The following is a 27275-nucleotide window of genomic DNA, read 5'->3' on the forward strand; positions in this document are numbered from 1 at the left end:
GAAAGTTCTATGTTGTGCGCACGCGCTCCCTGGGATTAATGTCAAGGCACAAAAGTGGCGCTACACCGTTTCCAGCTCTACTCCGGTAAGAGAAATTCACAGCCGTGTTTTATGTCTCAGTTTTACGCCTAATTAGTCAAAGTTTCGGGAACTTGTGTGGACCATTAGCCGGTGGTCCACGGACTCTCTGAGGGCTCACTCAGGGGCGAGGAGACACATTAAAGGAGCAATAAACAGTTATATTGTAGAGATTTGTTCCCCTTGCTGTGTGTGTGCTGTGGCTGCTGCCGCCTCTAGTCTTCAGTATTGTTCAGTTTGCTCCCTAATGGCGGACGGCAGGCAGTGCTGTTTTCCGCTGGGGGAGGAGGAGGAGCAGGGAGGGGGGTAAATGTATCTGGTTGTGAAATATGGGGTTAATGCCTGGCTTTGGGGCACACTGGCTGATGGGAGACTCTTGTAAACTCGATGCGGGCATTTCTTTGCGCTTGGTTGTTTACCACCGCATGACACAAATGAAGGTAGTTCATGTGATACGTCCACCAAGGGCGCCCCTAGCGGCTGCGGGGTATATTTGCCACTGATTGCGCCAGGGGTGGACTCTGTGTAGGGTAACTTTCCAATTAAAACCCTAGCGTCACAGGTATCATAAAAATCGGGATTTTTATTCGGATTATCAGTCTGTTTTTGTGGCACTCGCACATGTAACGACTTGAAAAACACTCCACATGAGACCAGAGGGGCAGATGAGGGGGGTTGTTTGGTGAAACCACTCGTTGCCAGCCGTTAGGATGTGTGTTTTTGGAGGGACATCTCCTATCTTAGATCAATAGATGTGGGTAAGTTGTGATCATGTATGGTGCTGTGTTTAACAATGGCGCAGTCTGTGTCTGCTCTCCTCCCCTCGATCCGCCGCTAATCCAATGGCTGTTTGCGCCAGGAAGGGCAGGGGTGGGAACGGAGCGGAACGGAACACCCTGAACCACGTTTCTCCTGGATTCCCAACTTGGGAGCCAACCTACCCCCTCATTTACCTGGGCTATTTATGGAAGAGCTGCGCAGCTCAGGTAGTGCTGGTTCTGTTTATTGGTCTTGATTAAACTTTTAGGTCTTATCTTTGAATCCACGTTATCTTAGATATTGAAAAAGGAGAAGTGTGCAGGAAAGGAAGCTGGGATCAGGTCGAGCCATAACCCCACTGTAACCGATTGCCTTGACCGGATTTGGTGCTCGCTGTGGATCTGATCCCTTACCCGGTGTTGGTAATCAAGGGCACGGCCGGAGGGGACCTAAACCATCCCCTGAAGCTTGATCCGGGCTGCCCTTGTGTTCAGATTTCCTCTCATTTCAGAGGAGAGCTCCTCAGCTGTGTGGGGCTCAGAATAGTCCGGGTTTGGTTATGCATTTAGCTGCCAGGTGGACGGAATGGGCTGCATTTTGGCCCATCAGCTGGCTTGGGGGAAGCTGTGGTGGCTGCGCATTACGCATCACTTCTCAGTGACATAAGCCTTATATAATAATCTCAGGCGTTTGATTTGAATTTGTTATTAGTCTGTTGTTGTCTGCGCAACTGGCGCAAACGCGTGCATGGAGAGATGATGTCAACCTGGCTGCTTGCGCTAACAGACAGGTAAATGAACACCTATGAGAGGTGATGATGTGGCGCAGCCATTGATTTGAAGTGTTTTATTACAAGGAGGCAGTCTCAGCGCACTCCCCCCTTCAGCCCACCTCTCTGTCCACCTGGTGTTCACGTTGGGAGCGAGGTTGCATGTCAGAGCTCATTAAAGCTGGAGCCTCTTCTCCCTCTCATCCACGTGAATGCAGGCAGGCTCATAGCTCTGCATTGCAGTCTGAAGTCAGTCTGGACCAGGCTATTTTTTCCTCTCAGAGCTCCACTGAGTTCCCTCTGTTGGTGGTGGATATGAGGATACAGGAGCATTGATGTATTCTCTCTTCAGCTCTGGTTAGATGTTGCATGCATCCATAAGGGGGATCCTGGGGTCCTCTGTTTAATAATTTGACACCAGTTAACCCCACAGCCTCAGACAGGAGTGTTGTAACCCTGGTTTCACACCACTCAGACGTGGGTTATATCATCTGAAACACTCTCAGGCTTTGGAGGCTTGTGTTTGTTAAACAGTAGAGAACAACTTATTGATCTTGAATGTCATGCTGTTTTGACTTCTACTTCCTGTCACATGGTCAGTGTGAGTAACTCTTCCCTCTCAGCCTCAGTTTGAAGAGAGAAGGAGTCATCATACATGCTACGTGCAGCTCGGACTCTGTTTAGTGTGATCCCATCAGAAAATCTATGATAGACGCTTCGTTGAGCTGTTAGAGATTTCTTTAACTAGGGTTTAAAAATGCTTGTAATAGCTTGAAAATATTAACTCGAAGTGTTTTGCTCTGAATTGAAACTATTCAACCTGCTTACTGTATTTTGTCAGTTGTTATAGTGCTGTCAGGGTGAAAATCTTATGAGAATTGTGTCTAGATTCTTCATTGTCATGATAAATTCTGATCGGTTAAGTCATATCTTTATTTTTATATTTAAATAACGCTCGTCAGGAAAGGATGCAGACTAGGGGTGGGGAAAAAAAATCGAAATATGATATATCAGGATTTTTGTTTGACAATATCAAAATCAGGATTCTTCATTTTAGTCTTTGTTTGTAAACCAGATTGGAAAAACGTCAACACTTTTCTCCAGCAGGGGGCGAACTGTTTCTCTCAGACTCGCGTGATGTGCATTTTATTGGAAAATATGGCTCCTGAAAACGTCTGTTGACATTAACATCATTATTTGTTTTGTTTTTTTTTACATGGTCTGGTGATATAAAAGCAAACTAAAAATCTCAAAAATCATTAATATCGAAGATTAGCAATTTAAATTGAGTCGGCACCTCAGAAATTGTAACAGAATCAAATCGCAGCAGATTTTAATATTACGGTAAATTTTCAGGGATGCACTGATCCAACTTTTTGAGGTACAATGCTGATACCTTGGCTATGGGTATCGACCATAGAAAGTTAAAAAATGGATGTCAGCTTTCTCGGCTCGAAGTGAGGTCTCCACAAAAACTGCTCCCCCTGGTGGCTGGATGCAGTATGGGTTAAAAAATCCGGCTTACCAGTCATTCCAGATGGGCTATGGTCAAACTTTATAAAATTATTACACCTCGTAGAAATGTTTCTCATACCGATTGTTGTGGTGATTTGAAGATATGTTTTGGGTGCCTTGTATTCAGGTCCTCTTTTTTTCTGAAACGTTTCGTTTTCAATTAGTTATACGATGTTAAAAACATGGCTTTACGTGACGTTTAATGATGATTAACAGCTTCTGTTCTCGTGTATTTTTTTCGGGGATCATAAAATATGTCGGGAGGTAGAGTCAGGAAGTGATTAGACTCTCGAAAGAAAAAAAAAAAATATTATTTTTGTCACCCGGCTCCACTCAGATTCTCCCAGAATCCCTCACGGTCTCTACTGCACAAACTTTGGCTGCAACTGCTACCAATGGCTGCATCTGTGACAAAATTTTGGCTTCAAAACTGTGCAATGACAAATGGCAGAGCCACACTGTCCACTCTGTATACAGTCTATGGTATTGACCAATACAATCTTACGTCAAAATCTTACGTCAAGTAAGTCTTCCTCGCCAGTAGCTGCTGCTACTTGCTGCAGTTTAACACCACAGCTAATGTGCGTCAGGTCCTTTTTAGACGACATTAATGAACCAGGGAGAGTTAACTGTTAAGGGTGTTTTATTTTGCCCTTCAATACATCAACTCTGACAGTTGTTAGTTTATTGTGCACTTTTAATATTTTTAAAGAAATATATTTAAACATTATTTTTAGATATATTTAAATATTTATTTTCAAATATATTTATTAACATAAATATTTTTAAAATATATTAAATATATAATTTTATATATTCATATTTTTTAAATATTTATTGAAAAAAAAAACGTAAACTCAGAGGGAGATGTTTGTGTTTTATTTTGGACTTAATAGCAGAGTGACTGTCTTTGGCCAAAATGATGTAATTTGACTTAGATTTTATGTATCAAAAGTACTAGTATTAATATCGGTACTCAGTATTGGTGAGTACTCGAGGAAGTGCTCGTACTGGTATTGAACATCCTTAATAATGCAGCAAAAAAAAAGAAAGTGCATCAGAGATAACATTTCAAGTCAAGTCGCCAAGAGCGTTGGTTAAAAAAAGGCATAGAGCTGTTTTCCTGGATCGGCCCCTTCCCATCGATGGGGATCCAGATTTGAGGGGCACTGGTACCTGGATCAGTATCAGTGCATCCCTATGAATTTGAGTCTTTTTGTAAGCAGCTAAAAACTACTCACGGGAATTACATCGAACTGATGTTTAGAAAAACTAAAGGTTAAATTTCTTTCTGTTTTCAGTCAGTTTTGACAATTTATAAAGTTTTTCTTCTTACAATTTGATCTGCTTTAGTGATATTTGTCATGGTAAAATGACACTCGTGTCTGTTCCAACATGTGTCAGATGTAGTAAACTAAACAATCAGCTCAATTTATTTTGCGTTAACTACAAACATGTACCTGATTTGTAAGCATTAAGTGACGATTTGATCTCCCACTCTCTCAAACAGAGAGCAGTGATCTGACTCGTGTGCTGTTGTTGACAGCCAAGACGCCTCATCCGTAGTTACATGTTGTGAAGAATCGTCTCCGGTCACAGAGCTGTGTGTCCCAGATAGTGAACATGTGATGTTTCACTGAGCCGTGTCAGAAAGGTCAGGGTCACCTGCTGGACGGCGCAGCAGCTCAGGAACTGATCGGAGTCAGGCGTGAAGCTTCAGTCAGGGAAGTCACGGTGAAGGATCGTCTCTCAGAGCAGAATGTGAACGGAACACAGCGCTCAGATTTTCCTTATTACGGTGATAAATTCAGAGTCCTGTGGTGGTTTCTGTGAGTGTGAGCACTGCTATAATGATCAAAATGTAATTAGCTGTGCAGCTGTTGATCTAATTCACATATCTGAGGCCAAAATGGCCGCCGTGGTGTCAAGGATATGACCTGGCGTCCTCTGAAGTGTGGACGACGCTCAGCTGGAGCGCTAAAGGATGCATTCAGGTGCTCCCAGGCTCTTCCTGTTCGTGGTGACTTTGAGCTCATGAAGCTACAAAGGTCGTCTGCTGCACAGGAGAACGTCTGTGTGTGTGTGTGTGTGTGTGTGTGGTTGAGTGAGTGTGTGTGTGTGTGTGTGTGCTGCAGCTGACAGCAGTGATGTGATGCGAGGCTCACGGCCTCCCTCGCTGCTCTGTAACATGAAAAGGAGATTTTGACAGAAACAGATCAACTCTTGTTCGTGCAGAGATCCTCAAAAGTGCTTCGGATGTTATTTGACGCCGCGTGTGCTCTCAAGTCGTGATGCTGCATCGTCTTCTTCTTCTTCTTCTTCTGTGGTTTTTGAAGGTTCCTCTGTGTGAATCAGGGATTCAGTATTAAGTGAATCTCTACACCGTGCTAATATTCTGTTGGCAAACTCATCAGCACCCAGATGTAGAGCGCAGACAACAAGTCCCTGTGGTGGTGGCGGTGTTGGTGGGCCTTACCGTCACCATGACAACCAAGGTGTAGCTTCACCAGTTGCTGGGGGCAACAAGGGAGAAGCTGTGCAGAGTGGCGCACAGAGGTAGGGAGCGGTGGAAAGCGGCAGGTGAGGGGAAGAGTGTGATGCCGGGTGGTTTCAGGGTGAGGAGGTGCAGAGATAATGATGAGGAGGATGAGAGGAGATGACAGGGACTAGGAGGAGGAGGAGGAGGAGCAAAGATGCTTCCGTTGTTGCTGTGCAGGCTCATCGCAGCTCTTGGTATTCAACGTCCATACGCCGTGGGAGACGGCGTCTCGACTGTAGCTTCTATTAAGCCTCAGCTGCCAAATCAGGCTCATGATTTCTCGAGTTGTTGATGATGTTGGCTCATGAACGAGATTCTGAGCTGGTTTTCCAACAGACTCTTAAAGCTGTGCACAATGAGCAACGTGCAAGTGATTGGGATGCACCCATCCAACTTTAAAGAGGACATATCATGCTGATCCTTGATTTCATACTTACATATAATATAATAAATTTGAAAACAAGACCTTTCACCCCTTGAATTTTCAAAAAATGAGATATTGTATTTTTTCTGATATCCTAGAACGAGATTTGTTGCCTCTGAAAATAGGTCATTGACAGTTGGCCGCGAGATTTCAACCTTCATGACGACACGAGGATCCTTTCTTTTTATTGGAGTAATCTTTTAAAGAAGCTCCTCCTCTGTGATGTCAGTTAGTCACACAACCGCCACCGAGGGATACACCCACCAAGAGCCCAGTATCTCCCCTCAGATGCTGGATGCAGGGACTCCGCTCTGCTGAGCAGCTCGGCTTTACATGGTGAATTAGCAGTTAAAACACTGTAGTTTTAGCAGACGTGGTAATACTTGTGAGACTGTGATGTTTGCATGCTTGTTCTGACATGCACTGTGAACCTGGACCACAATAATGCTGCGGTAATAACATAGTGAGGAACTGACGGTAGAGGCGATCTTTAGACTACACTTTCAGCATGATGGATAAAACAGACAGAGAAAAGTGAAGGAGCAGGATGGAGCCCTGTTATAGAAATAGTTTATTGGTGAAGTCTGCCTATATTTCCACGTATAAACTATACATGTTACAGTACCGCTTTGACTCACCACACTGAAGCGTCCTGAGATGATCTGTGTCCAGGTGGATTTTCTTCCTCCTGAGCTGCAGAACCCTCCGGGTCTGACTCGGGGTCCAATACAAAAGGACGTGTCCTACACTCTGCCATTTTATTAGTGCTATCTAGGCCTGTCAGGAAAACAAATTTTGCTAGACGATAATTTTCCAAAATATTATTGCTGATAAACAATATTATTGTCAATATTATTTTGATTTTTTTTCCATTTTTTTCATTGCTGTAATTATGATAAATGGGATAATAAAGTGAGTACACCATATCAAAAGCAAGAAACTTTAATTTCTTAAGAGTATTTAACTGTAATTAAAAGGTCAGGCTCTTTAAAATAAGATAAATTAAACAAAAAATATAATAAATTTAACAAACAAGAAAGAGGAAAAAATACAATGAAAATGAAATGGACTCTCTTTTAGAAAAAAATACATGTCAATGAAAATAAATCAAAAACAATAAAACATAGACCCTGTCTCTTAAGAAAAATCAAAACTCCCCCCAAAAAAACAACAATAAAAACTGAAGCCTAAATAAAAGGGAGTTTATACAGTTCCTGAATTGTTTGTAACATGTACTTTGTCCCAGTCAATCCGTACTGTCTGTCAAACATTTTTAACATTTCTGGCTTTCAACCGTATTGAAGGGCTGCATTTCTTTGGCAATGTATCTGTCTTTGAGCGCCCACCATTTGGCGCTTTTATTTCTATTTACTTTGCAGACCAAAAGCCTCAGTAAGAGCGGATTGTCAAAGAACAAGGCTCCGCTGCACCTCCCCTTCTTCTTCTTCGTCGCCACTATTTTCAAACAAATGCGACATATCAGCTCGTTGGTGTTCATGAGCTCACACTTTGTTCATTCTGATAAAAAACAAAATATTCCCACACTGGGACTGTGGCAGGCGGCTTAAGAACCGTATCTTTGGTGCCATCACTCATATTAGCGTGTGTTTCCTCCTTACCCCTCAGGACGCTCGCTTCAGCTCTCTCCGTGTGTGCGCGCGAGCAGCCCCGTCTTCACCCCAAAGATCGAATATTTGACAGATGCTCACTCCGCTATAAATCTGCTAAATCCGGCGTAGAACCTATGCACCCCGATGTTAGGAAAGATAGACGTAGTGAGCCATCTTCTCATTCAGCCTCTTTGGTGGAAAGAGAGGAGGAAAACAAGGTTAATTGATTTATTGATTATCGTTACAGGCCTCAAGATGAGTATGTTTTTAATCAATTAATGTGGAGGGTTATCAACAGATTAGAGCCACAGAGGTGTCCGTCAGATGAAGCAGAGCATCAGTCTGAGCCTGAGCCTGAACATGAAGGGTTCATGTTTAGAAAAGAGGATTTAGAGGATGTGTCTTCAGCTTTAAAAGATAAAAACCCTCACAAAAACAACCTCCAACCTCTTCAGCCGTTGACCAGTTTACACACGACAGGTGGTGTTTAACAATGGGGATGATTCATCACCTGGCACAAGAGGGCGTGTGTTCAGGGGGGGCTCAGGGACACCTGCGCTAGCTGGATACTGTCAGCCCTCATGAAACCAATCACTGCAGCTGTTCCTCACCTGGTTTCCTCCTCTCTTTGTGTCTCCAGGTGGTTGCCTTAGCAATGGATGGGGAGTCAGAACCAAACCCTGCCGTAGCAGAAGAGGCAGGGGAGCGGGTGGAGCCCATGGATGCCACTCCCTCCCCCGAGGAGGAAGCCACGCCCCCCTCAGATGAGGCTGGGGAGGCTGCTTCCATGGTAACCGAAGACAGTGCAACAAATGAGGGTGGTGCAGAGGACAATGATGACGATGTGGTTCTCGTAGGGGAGGAAGCCCCTCAGCCTTCTGCCTCAAACCCACCCAACGGCACGCCAAGCACACGCAGCCCAGAGCCGGACATGTCCACGCCTTCCAAGACCCCCTGCTCTCCCGCGTCTTCCAGCACAGCCTCATCAGCAGCCCCCAAACCTCCACCCACAGCCACAGAGCCCATTGTCATTGACGATGAGGAGGACTCTGAGCAGAAGGACGCTTCCTCCTCCTCACCAGCGCACCCTGGAGGCTCGTCCGCAGCACACTCGCCGGGTGATCTCAGCAGCACCGAGCCGGATTCAGAGATCAGGATCGCCAGCGTCACCACGCTGGGCTCCAGTAGCCAGAGAGAAAGCTCCACCATCATTTCAGTTAACACTCCACCACACTCAGAGGACGACAACGCTGACATGAACTTGATGATCACCTCGGTGACGTCACTGCAGGGCGGGGAGGCCGCTATCACAATAGTGAGTATCAGCTGAACGTGTTTCATGTTGAATACTTCAAGTTTCACTGAAATAAAGCCAAGGCTGTTACTCCTTTACTCGCCTGCTGTAGGAAAAAGAGAAGACATCATGTGTGTTTTATCTTTATCTTATCTTTTTGACCTCAAACTGAGCAAACTCTCTCGTTGGTGCAGGCAGGTGAAACCCAGGCCGAGGAAAACGGTCTCCAGATCAGCAGCGCATTCAGCCTGAATCCTGACACCCCACCTGGTAGAGTGACAGCTTCCTTCAACCCGGGGCGGGGCTCAGGTCCCATGGGCCAGCTGGTTCAGAACGGAGACACGGGGACGCACAACAGAGCAGGTGATGAATTTATCATGAGGCAGGGAAAAATATATCTTCATCCAAAGATTAGAGACAGGTTTTATTACGCCTCCATCACATTTCACAAACTTGTACATAGAGGAAGAAAGACACATATTTATGTGTTTTTTCTGAAAGGCATTTTTGTTTCAAGGTACTCAAATTTCGTGACAGCAAGCATATCCTTTTAGCTCTTACACTTATACACCTGAGTGTCTTTTTTTAGCTCTAACTTTGGTCATCATCTCATTTTTATGAGGTGAACTCTGCTTTTGAATCAGGATGACAGGGTTTCCTCCAAGATGGGGGAGCCCCTCCGCCTGGAAAGAAAATAAATTTAAAAAACCTAGAAACTTTAAACTTTTATGTATTATTTATTCAACAAAGAAAGTAATTTAGCCTTTCTAATGACAAAGTTTGCAGCCATGCTGAGATCAACCTTTTTATTAAAAGCTATTTTAAGTTTATTAGACTGGCTGATGCACATGCTACATTTGTATACAAAAATCTTACACTTAAACAGGGGTGGCCAACCTGTGGCTCGCGAGCCGCATGTGGCACTTTGCCCTTCAGTGTGCGGCTCTTCGATCGATTCATAAAACTGATATATTGTTGCAAATGTTGGGACCAGTATTGATCAATACTTGGGTGATGAGATTGATACTTAAGTTTCAGTTTCTTTTCTCCACATGTACTATTGATTTTCATTTTATGTCATTTTGTTCATGTGTGAGAGGAAGTGCATTTGCAAGACCACGTTTTTTGTGGCTCTTCGTAGTGTCAACGTAATTTTTGTGACTCTTGGTCCCTGACTCACCCCTGCACTGAATTATAATAATGATCATAGTTACTCATAGTTTTCAAAGTAGAGAGAGTGAAGTTAAAGAAGATATTTGGGGATAATTTATGATAATACACACTCTGGCCACCCCCTACTTATGTCAGTGCTCTCATTGAGCCACCCCACTCTGAAAGTCCGGGTACACCTCTGCATAAAGGCACTTTTAAACATTGGTTGCAGCAGAAAGGTGTGCCACTGGATTCACAGCACTGATCATCATTACAGTCTCCACAAACTGATCAGGATGAAGTTTAAAGTAGATATAAACCACACAGATTGACAGGGGAAACTTCTGCTAGTGCTGACTTTATATACAGATACAAACACTGGGATGCAGCGAAGAGAATGAAAGTTTACTCCGCAACTCACAGGATATTTATGATAGGGCTGCAACTAACGATTATTTTTAATGTTGATTAATTAATTGGTTATTTTTTCAATTAGTCAATTAATCACGATTATTTTGTGTTTTAACCTAATTTGGCCTTTAAAATGTGCAGACCTTCAAAATTAAACCAGTGTGTTGCATTTTCAGTGTAGTTAAGTTCTCGCCTCTGATTGGTCAGCCCTGTGTCATGTTTGTTTCTTTGTTTGTCTTTATTTCATTCATGATGACACAAAACTGAAGACTTTGGGCTTGTTTTCTAATGTTTATTTGCTTATTGGGGCTTGCTTTGCCCTCTTTATGATCCCGCCTGACTCTCTCCCAGCTCTCCATGACAATGCGTTTAGTTTTGTTACTCTACATGGGCTACTTCCACTTCACTCATGCGCACTTCGCCCCTCCTCCTCCCCGCTAAGTGTGACCGGTGTAACGTGAGCTTGAGAGTGAGAGCTCCATCGAATAAATATCTTCACTTTTAAAGAGTTAGGGGAGTTTTGACACTAGTTTGTGACTCACATCCTTAAAAATGTTAAAAAAGAAGAGCGAAGGGGACTCTCTAAATCACGTTATCAGGCGCTAAATACCGGAAGCTGTCAGGCTGTCCAAGCCGGAGATGCAGGGCCTCCGTCAGCCACAATATTATCTTTCCATGAGTGTGAGTTTTAGTCTAGGCAGTTTTGGTTACACTTAAAAGAGCCCTGTACAGAATAATTCACCTTTGAAACATTTTGTGGGTGTGCCACAGTCATTCATATGTTGCAGAAACCCTGGGATAAAATCAATTCTGATGTTTCTTCTGGCCTAAAAGTGCAAACAAGATCGCCAGAAGAAGAGTGGTGATTTCTAAACAGGTGGTTTCAAAGTGCAAAATATGTGTGACGTGGCTCAAAGAAAAATGAGATTTTTACACTCGATTCATTAACAATACCACACTTTGTCCACTGGGGGGCACTGAAATCGACACAAACTGAAAGTTCCTCACAGCAGCTTTAAGGAATCAGCTGCAAATCAAAACCAGCTGACATGCTGAATTCACCAAAACAGATGAAACTGGCTTAACTTACACTCCAAACAATGAGAAGTCATTCACCAAAGCACGTGATTGGCTAATCAGATCTGTACAACATGATTTGGACTAACTGTGAACTAAGTCTGGTGCATTTTACACATACGGTTGTATGATCTGAGAGAGTGTGACTGTGTCATTAAGTCTTTCAACAAAACTCTGAAATTTTGTGGTGGCAATTGTGTTTTAACATCTTTATTCTTCTATCTTCCAGACTCTTGGATCTCTCAGTCCGCTTCAGTCCCCCGAAACCAGAAACAGACGGGGGTCGACTCTCCGTCACCAGCCAGCTCCCTGCCCAAACCTCCAGGCCAGTCTTCCTCGTCTACTTCCTCCTCAGGCTCCCAGCCTCAGCCCAGGACCGTCAAGGTAAACAATTCTCTATCCTTTGTATTTCCTTATGTGGAGAATTAAATTCTTCCTGATTTTTGTGCTGTTGTTCTGAGTTTAGAGGAAGAACAGAAAGAGTTTTGGTGTTTTCTCTCTTTAACGTCTTGAATTTTTAATTTAACATAACTTTAATTCTGTCACAAAGATTTAAGAAAGCCAACAAAATTTTTACAGTTTCTTATAAACTGAAGCTGGAGGCAGAAATTCATCTCTGTGTGTTTCACTGAGAGCAGTGTGTTCACCTTGTAACAGAGTCTGACTTGCTGCTGTTGTGAGAATTCCCGGCAGTTGATTCACGTCTGTGTTTATTTTTCCCAGGTAACCTGTGCTAACTGTAAAAAGCCTCTGAAGAAAGGACAAACAGCCTACCAGCGCAAAGGCTCCACACACCTGTTCTGCTCCACCACCTGTCTGTCTGCCTTCTCACACAAACCCGCCCCCAAGAAGAGCTGCACCATGTGCAAAAAGTAAGAGATGCTGGAGCCAAAAAGAGAGGATTTAGACTCTTATTTTATTATCCTATGTTTAAATTGTGGGGGATTGAAATGAGACAAGCCTGGAAAACTATTTTTAGTTTCTGGTTCCTTTATTCTGATATCACAACTTTTACTTATTTCTGCACATCCTAAACCCAGCAGAGAAAAGAGTGGTGGTTATTGTTTTGTTGAATAGGTGATTTCATCTTCTGGAGATGTTAAAGGTTTTGTTCTCTTGTTTTCAGGGACATCACCAACATGAAAGGCACCATCGTGGCCCAGGTGGACTCCAGCGAGTCTTTTCAGGAGTTCTGCAGCACGGGGTGTTTAGGAGCGTACGAAAACAAACAAAACCCGCCAAAATCAGCCATCAAAACCAAATGTACCGTCTGCGGCAAGCTCACAGAGGTCAGTCTGTCTTAAAATCACAATCATAAATGCTCATAAATTGCTTATAATTTGATGGATGATTCCTTTAATGTAATACAGCAACTCTCTCCTTCTTAAAGTCTTTGATTTCTCTCTTATCAGCGTTTATTTGCTTCTGTCTGGCTCCTGTTTTATTACCTTCCCGCTCAGGTCACTCCCATTCAATATTTATCTCTCTTCTTCCTCGTGTGACTTCAAAGCTCTCTTGTTTCTTCTTTGCACGAGGGCGCGACTTCTTCGCCGTTTTGATCTCTCTTAGCCGTGGTTTTGCTAAGTTACCTGCAGCCCTGCGAGAAACAGCTGACCATCTGTACATCTTATAATCATCTGCATTATTTATACCATCTCCTCCGTCTCATTTGCATTTAAAAGCAGAAGTTAAAGCCCTGCCAAACCACGTATTGAACGGATTAATTAAAAGTTAAATTTAGCTTTATCTGACTTTGATGTCAGCATGTGTTGAGGTGGGAACAAAGCAGCTGCTGTGCTCTGTGAGGTAAATAAAGTTAAAAGCGTTCTTCCTTTTGTTTTTGTTTTTCTTGCAGATCCGGCACGAAGTCAGCTTTAAAACCGTGACCCACAAAATCTGCAGCGACGCATGTTTCAACGTTTACCGACGAGCCAACGGATTGATCATGAACTGCTGCGAGCAATGTGGAGACTACCTACCCAGCCGGGCGTCAGCCAACCACTTCCTGCTGGTGGACGGCCAACAAAAACGCTTCTGCTGCCACAACTGCATCAGGGAGTTTAAGCAGGTACGGTAGACTCAGACAGGCTTCAGGTGTGTGAGGTTAACGCTGAGTGGAGCCTCATTTCTACCTGATGTCGACTATAGAGGCAGTTTCCTGTGTTCATGCACACCTGTTTCTCTTCCTGTCTTTGTTATTAGTCACCAACTTACTACAAAATTGTGTTGCTGTGTGATATTTGCCAGATATTAGAGGGTGGATTGTATTAGTTGCTTGGTAACAGCAGCTAAATGAAAATGCCGAGAAATAAGCCTTGTGTGGTTCAGTTCAGGGTGATAAAATTTTAAAAGAAGGCAGACAGATTTCATGCCCATGGGATAGACTTATCAATTTTACTAAGTATTAATTTCAAGTATGAAAATTTTACAGTGGATCATTTGGCTGATATTTCACATTCATTGAATACAGAAAGTTAACAGATTCAATCATTTATTTAGCAAAAAAATGCAAATCATGTGTTGGAATTTGCAGTTTTTGTGCTGTCTGATTCCTCATATGTCGAGTTTGCTCTTCCAATTTAACACTAGGATACATGTTTGTTCATTATTTTCAGTATTATTTGTTTAAGATAATCATTTAAATAATTTATATGGCTAAAAAAATCCACTCCGTGCGTGTCTGAGAAATCAGCGTTAGCCGTGTTTCCATTGAAAAAAAACCTATAAATCAGCAATGGTTTGCTCCAGTACATGGGGCGCATTAACCATTTTCCTCAGCACACCTGGATTCAAGTCATCCCAGAGCCACAAAATCAACTTTATCGTCACAGTAAAGGTTTTAAAGTGGATAAGATTTTATACATAGTAAAAATGTAGTAAATAATTATCTTAATGAGAAGTTTTTTGAATTTATGAAAGTGTACATATGATGTCTCAGGTTTTTATTTGTAATAAATTTGCAAAAAAAAAAAATCTAAAAATTGCAAAAAAAAAGAAAAGAAAATTGTCAAAAAATGTATCAAGTTTCAAAAGTGTGCAAAATTAAAATAAAATTGAAATGTAATACATTTGCAAAAATTTCAAACAATTTTGAAATTTAAAAAATTTGCAAAAATTTCAAAAACTCAGGTTTCAGACCTGTGCTATAGATGTTAAGACCAAACTGTGAAGAAAATGAACAGAAATATGAGCTGATGGAGGTCAGGTGGTGGCATGTTCAAGGTCTGCAGTTAGCACAAGGGACAAAAAATGGAGGAAATGTCGACTGTGTTAGCGTCACTAAATGTAGAGTTGTAGAGACAGGTTTCTCTCTTCTTGTCCTGTCAGCTGGTTACTGGGATTTTTGAGCCATAATTCTTTCAAATTTTGTCTTAACTGTGAAATAAATGATGAGGGACATTTCTAGGGAGCTTAGTTTGACAGAGAAAAGTTGAATAACTCTAAATTTAGTATAATATGGATTTATGTTGAAAAATAGTCACAACTTTTGTCCATAACTCAGCTGATAGAATAATGCTCCGAAATGACTTTTTTGTAAACCTGAAATGTTTCCCTTGTCCAGTAATGATGGTTCATTAAAAACCTGATCCTAACATAAGAAAACAGATGAATGAATTTATCTGTTGCTGACCTTTGAGTTTGCTACATTAATGTGATGTTTCTGCTCTCTCCCAGGCCCACAGTAAACTTGCAAGCTGCACAACTTGTAAGACGCTGATAAAGACGGGCGAGGTGCTCCACAGCATCGGATCGGGCGGCACCATGGGTTCTTACTGCTCCGTCAACTGCATGAACAAGGGGAAGCTGACTTCAAGCTCCTTCATCAGTGAGTAACCACACCGCACATCTCTTTCTGTGCCTGTCTAGATCATTAAAAAAATTAATGTCACAAAACATATCAACGTTTCGAAAACAGGTAGACAGTAACTTATGTGAACTTATGGCTGTGACCTTATTTGTTTCCTGTGTGCAGCCACAGAGCCCACATGTCACTTCTGCAAGAGGAATTCATTACCGCAGTACCAGGCCACGCTGCCGGAGGGAAACGTGCTCAACTTCTGCAGCTCGCAGTGTGTCACCAAGTTCCAGGTGAGGACGAAAGCTGCTCAACAGGTCCCAGTTAGAGCAACAAACACGGTGCAAAAAGGCACAGATGCTTTCAAAAGAAGAATACTCAGTTATGCTATACAACTTATTTCATCTCACCTCTTCTCCATAATTGAATTAATAGTTATTTAGCTTCAATATTGAGATAAAGTACACCTATGTTGATTTATTTCACTCAGGTTTGTACTGTATTAGTCTACACATCAGTAATAATTGTCGTCTTACAGCAAAACTGTATTAAATCACAAAATATCAATATTTATTTCTATCTATAATCCTTAATCGTGTGTTTGAAACAGAAAGAAAAGGTTTAGACCACGGGTCTGCAAACTTTACTTTCACAGGAGTTCCCCTCAGCTCATCTGGATTGAAGTCATTCAGGAGCCACAAAATCTACTTTATCTGCACAACAAAGACAATACAGTGTATAAAATTACATATAAAAAATGCATAATGATCTAAAAAATTATTTTTTTTAAATTAAAAAAAATTTACATGTAATGTCTTTTTTTAGGTTTTTACAAAAATTAAAAAAAAATGAATGAAATTCAAAAATTTGTAAAAATGTCAAAAATAAGATTGCAATTTCAAAAATGTGCCAAAATTGAAAAATAAAAATAAAAAAATCATAAATTTGCAAAAATTGCAAAACATTTTGAAATTTCGAAATGTTGCAAAAATTTCAGAAATAAATTAAATGTGAATTTTAAAAAAAGTTGTAAAAATATACTTGAAATTTGCATTTAAAAAAAAACAGAAAAAAATTAACATAAAAATACACAAACTTTGAAAAAATTCTAAATTTTTTTAAGGAAACTTGATTTTGATATCATATAGTGACAATATTGCTCAACTCATCATTTTAAGTTGTTTGCTAATGTCTTGCCACATATCAATCATGTATATATTAACCTGGCACGTTGTCAGTGTAATGAATCCATCCACACAGAATTAAAATCAGTATTTTCTTCCAGATTAGTCTTTTTGTAGATGTAGTTATCTTCCCAGGGCTGTAAAACTTGAGGTTAGCCACAGGTGCATGGAAAGTTGGTGGGCTGTTGATGTTGTAGGAGGTGAAGTAGAGCGGTGGCAGGCTTTATTGACAGATGGGATGAAGATTTAGTTCAACTAAATGTTAATGCAGGATTTTATTTAGCGTCAGAGTCTTTAATCATCAATACCCTCTGGAAGAAAAATAAAAATTCTTTAGTCAATAATAATTTTTTAAAGCTACAAGGAGCCACAGGCTGAAGACCCTTTTTTAAACAGTCCTGCTGTCATGATTCGGTTTTAAGTCGCTTCAGTATTTTCTTTTTTACCATCCTCTTTCCCAGAATGCAACTTTTCAAACAACCACAAACGGACAGACGCCGCTCTCCACCACAAACGAAACCGTCCAGCTGAAGTGTAACTACTGCAGAGGAACGTTCAGCCTGAAGCCCGAAGTCCTGGACTGGGAGGTGAGACAGTCACAGGCCCAGTTTCTCACTTTATATGAAAAGATGTTTTTATATCTCATTGTTTCTTTTTATTTGGTTCAGAAATCAGAAATTTCTCTTTAATGAATGAGTTTCAGAAATTAAGTTTTTGTGTATAGTAAATCAAGTGGGCAAACTTGATGTAGAAGTCCTTAAATCTGCTGTTTCTCGAGTGTCTGCTTGAGGCTGACTCCGGAAGTATTAGATTTCACATACACACCAAGCCAAAAAAAGCAGTTTTCAAAGCAGAAATTAACCTATTTACAGCCTGGTTCAAAAAACGTCTCCTGTCTGAGACGCTAATTTTACTATCGTCACACACTGGACGGGGGTGAATTTTTTTCTAACTTGGCAATTCAAAGGATATTAAGAGCACAAGCTCGCCCAATCAGAGGCACAGTTCAGGGTCATGTGACTGACAGGTGTCTGATAGCTGTACACAAGGCCCTTGCCATTATCAATATGGGCGTGATTGCCAATCTGCTTCGTTTTCCGTGTCAGAAACAGATGGGTGACATTGGAGAGGCCATGGCCTACGGCCATGTTTTATACAGTCTATGATAAAAAAAAACAATCAATAAAAACAAATTGTTGTGTGTGTGTGTGTTTCAGGATAAGGTCTATCAGTTCTGCAGTAAGGCGTGCTGTGAAGACTACAAGAAGCTGCACTGCATCGTGACGTTCTGCGAGTACTGTCAAGAGGAGAAGACGCTACATGAGACGGTCAAGTTCTCTGGGGTCAAGAGACCGTTCTGCAGCGAAGGTACTAATCTCCAGCTCTCCTCTGAGGCTCTTGATGAATTTGGGTGATCTTCTTGAGAGGTTTGAAGTAGTCTGCTGAACTGATCCTATTTCTCTGTGAGTGGTTTTAACGCCTGCCTATTCAAAGGTGTTTCCTCATCACACTTTGTTTCATTTTTCTGCATTTCTTGTGTTGTGTTTCTCATACTTACTCTTTCGCCTCTTTCTTTGTGTGTTGGTTTTTTTCTCTCCAGGTTGTAAGCTGCTGTTTAAGCAGGATTTTATCAGGCGATTGGGTCTGAAGTGTGTCAGCTGTAACCACTGTAACCAGCTCTGTAAGAGGGGGGTGACCAAGCAGCTGGGCAACATGACGCGGGACTTCTGCAGCGAGACCTGCGCGAAAAAGTTCCACGACTGGTACTACAAGGTCAGCTCGTGCTTTCTGACATGTTCAGATATTAAAAAAGTGATGATTTGTTTATGAGGAGAACCAAGTCTTTGTGAGGGCTCTGAAACTTACTCCATGTGGCCACTAGGCGGCGAGATGTGACTGCTGTAAGGTGCAGGGGAACCTGACGGAGTCTGTGATGTGGAGAGCGGAGATGAAGCAGTTCTGTGACCAGGAGTGTTTACTGAAGTTTTACAGCCAGCAGAACGAGCCCATCATGGTGACGCAGAAAGGCCCCGAGAACACGACCATAGGTACAGACTAGACCTGAGTGACTGTTTGTGTTAGACTGAAGCTCTGTTGGAAGGAGGTTAATGCAGCTTGTGTTTTTTACAGGGTATGAAATGCAAGGGGCCAAACTTGGGGTGAGTAAGAATCTGGAAACGTCTCATTGTAAATAAGTTTTCTACAGATGTTTATTCTCTCTGAGCTGCTGTTTTGGTTAAAATGATCCACATTTTGTGTTTTCTATGCTCTGTCACAGTTGGTAAACCAGGGTACGGTGGCGTATAGTGGAGGAGGTTTGATGAGAGACGTGAAGAACAAAGCTGTGCTCTGTAAGCCGCTCACCCTGACCAAGGCGACTTACTGCAAACCACACATGCAGAGCAAACTTCTGCAGACAGGTACACACACGTCTGCCCAAAATACAAAGATTTTCTCTTTATTTAGACACTCAAAAAAATAATAATTCATTTTATTAAGAAAATTTTCATGTTTTTGATTTAGTAATTATGTGTTTCTGTGTGTTCACAGACGTAGACGATGGTGTGAAGAGGGAGTATGTTCCTGTACCCATACCTGTGCCTGTCTTCATCCCAGTGCCCATGAATATGTATTCCCAGGTTACTCCTACTCCAGTCTCTCTGCCTGTACCGGTGAGTCTTCAGATAAAGACCACACTGGTGTCAAACAGCTAGGAAATATAAAATCTTAGTGCTGAAAAAAAAAAAAAAAAAAGCAGAGAGAGGATGAATTAATTAATCTGCATTTTCTGCTCTCGTCTGTCAAGGTTCCTGTGCCTATGTTCTTGCCGACCACCCTGCAGGGGGCAGACGAGATCGTTCAAACCATCAAAGACCTGAAAAACAAGTCTCCCTCTGACTCTGTGGAGCCTGACCTGACCCCAACGACTGAGGGGACCACAGAGGACCAGAAACCAGGTACAAAGATTAAACACATCACTATCGTATGAAGCAGCTCCAGTCTAACAGATGGAAATGACAACGATGACCTTGTTTGCTCCAGATGTGAAGCCCGTGAAGGTGAAGAAAGAGCGTGGAGACGGCGAAGCCTCAGGCCTCAGCTCTGCAGGAGCGAAGGAGGTTAAAAAGGAGAAAGCGGAGAAGAGTAATAAGGAGGAGAAGCAAGAGGAGGAGGAGGATGACGAGAAGTACGATCCTGACCTAGACCTGGAGGCAGACTTCCCTCAGGGTAAAAACCCACTGAAGATGCATTAATGTAAATTATTGATGTAAAGCAGCATCAGGAATGAGGATTCACCTCTTAAAGGGTCAAAGCTTTGAATCACAGACTTCGTTTCCAGTAAAAACATGTAAAACCAACACAAATGTCTGATTCCCAGCCTCTCCTGTCAAACACATCAGGCCTTTTTCACCTGCGCTCACCCTCTTTCTGCCTGTGTGCGTCTATTCAAGCCCCTCTTATGTAATATCTGACCACATGGGTTTGTTTTCGATGGATCAGTCCAGTAATTGAGATTAAAATTCTTCCCTCTGGTTATTTCTGGTCCCGCTGCCATCACTGCTGTCAGGGCAGAGGGTTGAAGCTTTGGCGCTGTGTTTAGAAAGGGAGGGAAGAAGATGTACAGCGTGTTTACTCTAATTCTTACATTTTTATCCCGGCGGCCTGATGTATAACAGGCTAAATCTCTAAATATCCTCGCAAGATGTGAATCCAAACTAAGCTCTACTCAAACGAGAGATAAAAAAGAAGTGTGCACTACCTAAGAGAAGAAGTTAACATCATTTGTTTCTTGTCTCAGCCTCAGACCCTGCTCCAGTCCTGGAGAGCATGGACGAAGACTTGAGTTTCTCTTTACCTCCTGTTTTGGCGGAGGAGAAGGAGAAAGAGGAGTCAACACCTCGACCACAACCCAGGAGACAAGTAAGCGTGAAAGACTGAATGAATTTTGACCCATTATCCTTATTTTTCCAGCAGAGAGTTGCTGTAGCTTTATCAGACGTTAGTTTTCTTACCTTTAATAACAGCCGTGTTTGTGTTTCAGGGGAACAAGAGACAGGCGGTAGAAGAGAGCCCAGACCCGGCCTCGTCTTCAAAACCCTCAGAAGGACGATCGCTGCCTCTAAAAGCTCGATATGGCGTCCACGCCTGGAAACGCTGGGCCATGTCTGCTTCCGACAAATCAACCGACACCAAAGTAAAAGACCACTCCAAGCCAGGTGAGCTGCACTCCATCTTTAATCACCTGTCGTAAATGCTGTTTGAAGTGTTTCCTGACAGCAGCCTGTGTCCTGTTTTCGTTCCTGCAGCTGGATCGAAGAGTAACCTGCTGTCGCTGGATTCAAAGGAGCTGGATGAAGCTCTGTCACGGTTTGTCAGGGAGGTCTGCCGGCCCAACGGGGAGCGCTACTCTCCAGACAGCATCCTCTACCTCTGTCTGGGGATTCAGCAGGTTGGTACACACCAGAACAACACCTATAGAATAGAAAATACTTTATTTATCCCCGAGGGGAAATTCAGGAGGAGTCACAGCAGCAATCAAGAAAACAAAAGTAAAAAAGTGTATAGAAAAGGAAAAAAGGTCCAGTGTTAGCTCTATTAGCCTTGTCTGTGAATAGTATGATGCTACTCTGCCTTCTGGTATTCCCTCTGTTGCTGGGTTAGCACAGCTAGCTTGTCCATCTTATTGGAGATAGATCTTACATTCCCAATAACGATGGATGGAAGGACAGGTCCATGTCGTCACTTCTTAGCTCACACCTGAGAACCAGCACGTCGTCCTCACCTCCTTCTCCTCACCTTGTGGGAAACATCAGGTCTTGCACTAGTTAGCATTGACGTGCTACAGGCTGCAAACAGCTGATTTCACATATAAATAATGCAGACATGGTTACATGTAGGATCTCCAGACAAACACAGGAGAAAAAGTAGTCAAAATATCAAAAATCAAATACAAAAATGACAACACAATGGGGTGCAATCGTAGAATAGCACCGCTTCAGAACCACATAACCCTTTTTTTGGGAATTTGACAACTTTGAAAATGATAGATACTTTTTTTCTCCCTCAAAGTTAACAAAATAAACTTAAAACCCAATTTTTCAGTCTTCCACTGACACAGTATCAGGCTCCTGAATCAGTTGTTTAAGAATGTATATGAAACAAAGAAGAGCAGGCGTGTGCTTATTTCTACAACCACTTTATGTCCTCAGCTATTCGGTCTACATTTCAAAAGATGATTTACGATCTGCTTTTAATAAAGGCAGATGTTGATTTAAGCTGCAGACAAATAAACCTAAGCCTGTGGTCAGACTTCTGTCTCATAAAGATACAGCTTTGTTGTCTTATTCATAAATCTCATAGATTTTCAACTGTAATCTAGTATATTTATAACTTTTACCCTTTGAATTACTTAGATACATTTTTCCTTCCTAAAAGTGGCCCTTATCCTTTGCTGTAGTATCAGCTTTAACAGACTCTTTAAAGTGATACTCCAGGATGGAACAAGTTGGGTCCTATCACAAGGTTTAGGGCAGAAATTACCCCTACAGCAGTGTTTTTGTGCAGCAGAAGCCCAGAGCGCTCGCACCAAACACCCCCTCCCTGCTCCTCTGCCGGTTTCCTCTGCACTCAGACGGGGCCATATTTTACTGACCAAAAACACAAATAAACGGACTCCCACCGAAAAAATCTGATATCGGTCTGCATTCACGCTTTATTTAGAGAATTTTCAGCGCGTTACTTTCACACAAAAACACCGCTAAATAAGGCTCTAGTTCTCATCGTGTCGTAAAACGGCGCTACCTCCGCTCCAGAGCCACAGCTGGCTACGAGGCGCTCGCAGCTTAGTTTATCAGTCCGCGCGCGGCGTGCCAGATATAAACAAACGCAGGTAGTCTGCCAGGACGAAGAGACACGATGAGAACTAGAGCCTTAATTAGCAGTGTTTTTGTGTGAAAGTAACGCGCTGAAAATTCTCTAAATAAAGCGTGAATGCAGACAGATATCAGATTTTTTCAGTGGGAGTCCGTTTATTTGTGTTTTTGGTCAAGTAAAATATGGCCCCGTCTGAGTGCAGAGGAAAACTGTAGAGGAGCAGGGAGGGGGTGTTTGGTGCGTGCGCTCTGGGCTTCTGCTGCACAAAAACACTGCTGTAGGGGTAATTTCTGCCCTAAACCTTGTGATAGGACCCAACTTGTTCCATCACTTTAAGAAACAAATTTCAGGTTTTGATAAAAACAAATAAAGATCTTTAAAATCCAAATATTTCAATTTTATGAAAGAAAATCCTCAATCAATTGGAAAAACTAAATTCCTCTGTATTTTCCATCTGTACTCATAATGGGGGTAGGAACTAAAAGCAGGGGGAGTGTTTCCAGTGGGACGCACATTAGTAGTGCACCACCGTCCTCTCTGCTCCCTCACATGTGAGCAGCAGCAGGAGAAGCAGCAGCAGCATGGCTCCAGAAAGAAGACCTGGATCCTGCAAATCCCTCTGGATTCTGACTTTTCTAACAGGAAAATGTAAGAAAACTTAAAACAAATCAAAGAACCAGAAAAGTTTAAGAGCTGAGTTTGATTTTAGTGAAAATTAGGATCAGATTATTTAACTTTTAACTCTTGAGAATGTTCAGGGCCTGCTGCTCTTCCCTCCATTTTGGAGCGCTAGCTGAAAAGCTAACTTTCTTTGTCTTCACAGAGGAGCAGAGAGTTTTTACTTTAAGTGGAGAAAAAACGTTTGTGTGTCTTTGTTCAAGTTTCTGAGTGGACTGATTAATGAAAAACAGTGAAGATCATTTTAACACGAGGACACCACTCTGAGATCAAACCAGTCTTTGAGTCCTTTGACCTTTTCTCCAAATCTTAGGGTTTCTTTTTCTTTTTTTTCCAGCATCTTCATGCAAAAGGCCGAAAGGATGACCTGTTCAGTGATCCGAGTTATGAGCGGTTTGGAGAAGAGCTCAACAAAGTCCTGAAGGGCTGGCAGCCCAGCGTGCTCCCTGATGGTGAGGAAACGTCCTTCAGCTGTGAATGAATCATCAGTTTAGTCAACAAGAAAATGCTCTAAATGACTTAACATGACTTTTTAAACTCTTTAACTGCTGTTTTCAGCATCTTTTTAATAAACTTTTTAAAGTTTTGCTGTAATTTGTAATGAAGCCATGTGGGATGTTGGTGTGGCCTCATTCCTCCATGTGGTTTGTCCTTGAGTGGCTCTTTGAAGAAGGCAGAAAAAAAGTAGAAATCGTTTTGAAGAAAAGATTTTTAACCCCAAAACATTAAATAGAAATAAAATTCACGAGTAGGGATTAAAAAAAAGGGAAAATGCAAATTTAAAAAACTGTGCTGTAGTCGTGTCCGATGATTATAACTCTTCTGCTGTTCACATCCTGATGCTTTGTGATTGCACTTTTTATAATATGAGGACACTAAGGGTTAAAAACAAAGAATTGGCAGCTTTCAATCCAAATTCTGAGACGTCAGATTAAGGATTAAATGGTGTGGATTTGTGCTCTCTGCAGGCTCGCTGTGGGGCCGAGTCGGGGAGCAGAGCCTGTGGAGCAGCCGGCAGCTCGGGGAGCAGAGTCCTGCCGCTCTGCTGCACTCCCTGGTTTACCTGAACACCAAATACTTCGGCCTACGCACCGTGGAGCAGCACCTCCGCCTCTCCTTCGCCAACGTCTACGGGCCTGACACCGTCCTCCCTGACACCAAGGAGACCACCGTCTGCATCCGCGTGCCTTCCATCTCTCAGGATCATAGTGGTGAGGAAGGAGTCGTTTCTTTGCACTTCATGAGATATTTCAGATTTCTTAGATTTCAAAAGTCTGGAATTTTTTGTAGAGTTTCTGCAGGTGAATTTCTTGTTCAAACAGTTTAGTAGGTTTTAAATTTAACAAAATGTTTCTCTCCTCTAGTAAAAACAGAGACAAGGAAGAGGAAGCGTAAATCTGAGGACGAGGATCAGGACTTTGAACGAGACAAGGACTCAGGAGGCTCCTCCACACGCTGCCCGGTGAAAAAGCACGAGTGTCACCTTTACGAACTCTACAGATCAAAGTGGTGGGTTTATTATCTTTAATTTAATAATAATTCATCCTGATCTAGTTTCTCTTTGCAGCTTTTGTATGAATTTTAAACATCTGATGGTAGGCCTGTCACGATAATAAATAAATCAATTAACCAAACGATAAATAAAAACGTCCTCGGTAAGTTTGCCAGCCTCCATAAACTGACACGTGCATGTTTGTTTTCCTCCTCTCTTTCGACCAAAGAGGCTGAATGAGAAGATGGCTCACTACGTCTATCTTTCCTAACATCGGGGTGCATAGGTTCTATAGCAGATTTAGCGGATTTATAGCAGAGTGAGCATCTGTCAAAAATGTGATCTTTGGCATCTTTTGCGACGGGGCTGCTCGCGCGTAAGCACAGAGAGAGCTGAAGCTCCTGAGGGGTAAGGAGGAAACACACGCTAATATGAGTGACGGCACCAAAGATACGGTTCTTAAGCCGCCTGCCACAGTCCCAGTGTGGGAATATTTTGTTTTTTATCAGAATGAACAAAGTGTGAGCTCATGAACACCAACGAGCTGATACGTCGCATTTGTTTGAAAATAGTGGCGACGAAGAAGAAGAAGAAGGGGAGGTGCAGCGGGGCCTTGTTCTTTGACAATCCGCTCTTACTGAGGCTTTTGGTCGGCAAAGTAAATAGAAATAAAAGCGCCAAATGGTGGCGCTCAAAGACAGCTACATTGCCAAAGAAATGCAGCCCTTCAATACGGTTGAAAGCCAGAAATGTTAAAAATGTTTGACAGACAGTACGGATTGACTGGGAAAAAGTACATGTTACAAACAATTCAGGAACTGTATAAACTCCCTTTTATTTAGGCTATAGTTTTTATTGTTGTTGTTTTGTTTTGTTTTTTGAGTTTCATTTTTCTTTAGAGACAGGGTCTATGATTTATTGTTTTTGATTAGTATTAATTATTTTCATTGACATATTTTTTTTTCTAAAAGAGAGTCCATTTCATTTTCATTTTTTCTTTCTTGTTTGTTAAATTTATTATATTTTTTGTTTAATTTATTTTATTTAAAAGATCCTGACCTTTTAATTACAGTTAAATACTCTTAAGAAATTAAAGTTTCTTGCTTTTGATATGGTGTACTCACTTTATTATCCCATTTATCATAATTACATCAATGAAAAAATGGGGAAAAAAATCTAAATAATATTGACAATAATATCGTTTATCGGCAATTATATTTTGGAAAATTATCGTCTAGCAAAATTTGTTATCGTGACAGGCCTATCTGATGGTGTTTTTTGTTTTCTGAGTCCTGTGATTATAACTCATTGCTGTTCACATCCTGAACCACAGTGTTGATTATCTCAATATGAGGACTGAACTTTTTTCCTGAGATTATTTGATGTGAAGAAGAAGAGACGTCTTTCCTTTCCTCTTCCAATCCTTTCCTTATTTTTCCTCCCTCCAGCCCGGCGTCGTTACGGGAGCGTCTGGACGTCTTCTACCTTCAGCCGGATCTGTCCTCCAATCCCGACGATGCTCTGTGGTTCAGCTCCACGCCGCTGGAGCGACGAATCCTGGAGGGCCTCCTCACCCGAGTCCTCATGGTTAGAGACATCTATACAGACAAACCACACCTGGAGGAGGAAGAGGAGGAGGAGGAGGAGGAGGGAGAGGACAGGGGGGATGCAGAGGGGGGAGAGTAGCAACAGCTTGAAAAGAAGCTCCTCCTTTTCCCCCTTCCTCACTTCAGCCTCTGATGCTCCTCCTGGTGAGGAGCGTCCAACACGGGGAGCCTGTAAGAGTAGAGGATGAAGAAGAGCAGCCAGAAGTGTTGTAGAGGAAAACTTTTTTATCAGAGGAAGACGATGGCAGCAGCTTTCATCCAGCTGGAATAAACAGAGGATGAGGAGGAGGAGGAAGAGGAGGTGTAGTTTATTCTCATCAGATAAATCAGGTAGAAAAGACTGCACTGCTAGTTTCTATCACAGGATGACGAGACAGGAAGTTATAAAGTCACACAGTCATGCTTTAAGAAACGATTCAGCGGCCACCAGGAGGAGGAGGAGGAGACGGTCTGATGCTGTGTTTACAGATAGCCAGCTGGAAGGTCGAGATTTCATCTTTAAAGCTTCACTTTCATCCTTTTTAAAGTCGAACAGAGCTACTGGAAGCATCAGGTTGAAGATTTCTTCTGCACTAAACTGAACAGATACTCACGCTGCCATAAGTGCTACTTTACCCTCCATACGTCCACTTTGAAGCCACCGGTTAGACCACAAGAGTCACGAAGCCACACGTCATCCTCAGTTTCCTCCGTTATCCATCTGAAGGCAGCGTAGAGGCAAAGTTACAGTCACAGATAGTCAGATTTCTGTTTAGCTCCTTTAAATCCCGTTAGCTTTGCTCATGGTTTAGTTTGTGGTAGCTCCAGGAACCACGTCGTCACAGGGGATTCTGGTGGAAAAGGAGCGATATGCAAAGACATCTCACCAAGTGTAAGAGAGGCCTTGACTGTGTCCATGAAAAGACTTCGCATCGCCCCGTCTTTGTGACTTCAAGATGAAATTTCTGACTTTCCATCCGAGCAGCAGACGACCAGCAGCCTCCTCCTGTTTCACAAACACACACACCCACTTACAC

General features: G+C 42.3%; 1 protein-coding gene across 2 annotated transcripts; it reads left to right on the forward strand.

The window, feature by feature from the left end:
* On the forward strand, positions 1 to 27153 carry zmym2 (zinc finger, MYM-type 2). Of its 2 annotated transcripts, none has more exons than XM_074694697.1 (25): positions 1 to 85; positions 8335 to 9009; positions 9183 to 9351; positions 11858 to 12012; positions 12352 to 12500; positions 12755 to 12917; positions 13484 to 13696; positions 15304 to 15454; positions 15602 to 15717; positions 17070 to 17195; positions 17826 to 17976; positions 18209 to 18381; positions 18491 to 18656; positions 18739 to 18767; positions 18887 to 19028; positions 19159 to 19280; positions 19415 to 19565; positions 19651 to 19836; positions 20408 to 20529; positions 20651 to 20825; positions 20916 to 21058; positions 23498 to 23612; positions 24129 to 24371; positions 24525 to 24669; positions 26101 to 27153. In XM_074694697.1, exons 2-25 carry the CDS (start codon positions 8350 to 8352, stop codon positions 26336 to 26338), a joined length of 4203 nt encoding a protein of 1400 aa, XP_074550798.1. In that variant the 5' UTR covers positions 1 to 85; positions 8335 to 8349; the 3' UTR covers positions 26339 to 27153. The 2 variants fall into 2 exon arrangements, with proteins under 2 accessions (XP_074550798.1, XP_074550799.1); XM_074694698.1 differs by lacking the exon at positions 1 to 85 and adding an exon at positions 959 to 1064.
* The last annotated feature ends 122 nt before the right edge of the window (positions 27154 to 27275 follow it).

Source organism: Halichoeres trimaculatus, unplaced genomic scaffold, assembly GCF_033239565.1.
Source record: "Halichoeres trimaculatus isolate MK-OKI-2021-1 unplaced genomic scaffold, fHalTri1.1 fHalTri1_scaffold_19, whole genome shotgun sequence".
In the NCBI taxonomy this organism is placed as follows: Eukaryota; Metazoa; Chordata; class Actinopteri; order Labriformes; family Labridae; genus Halichoeres; species Halichoeres trimaculatus.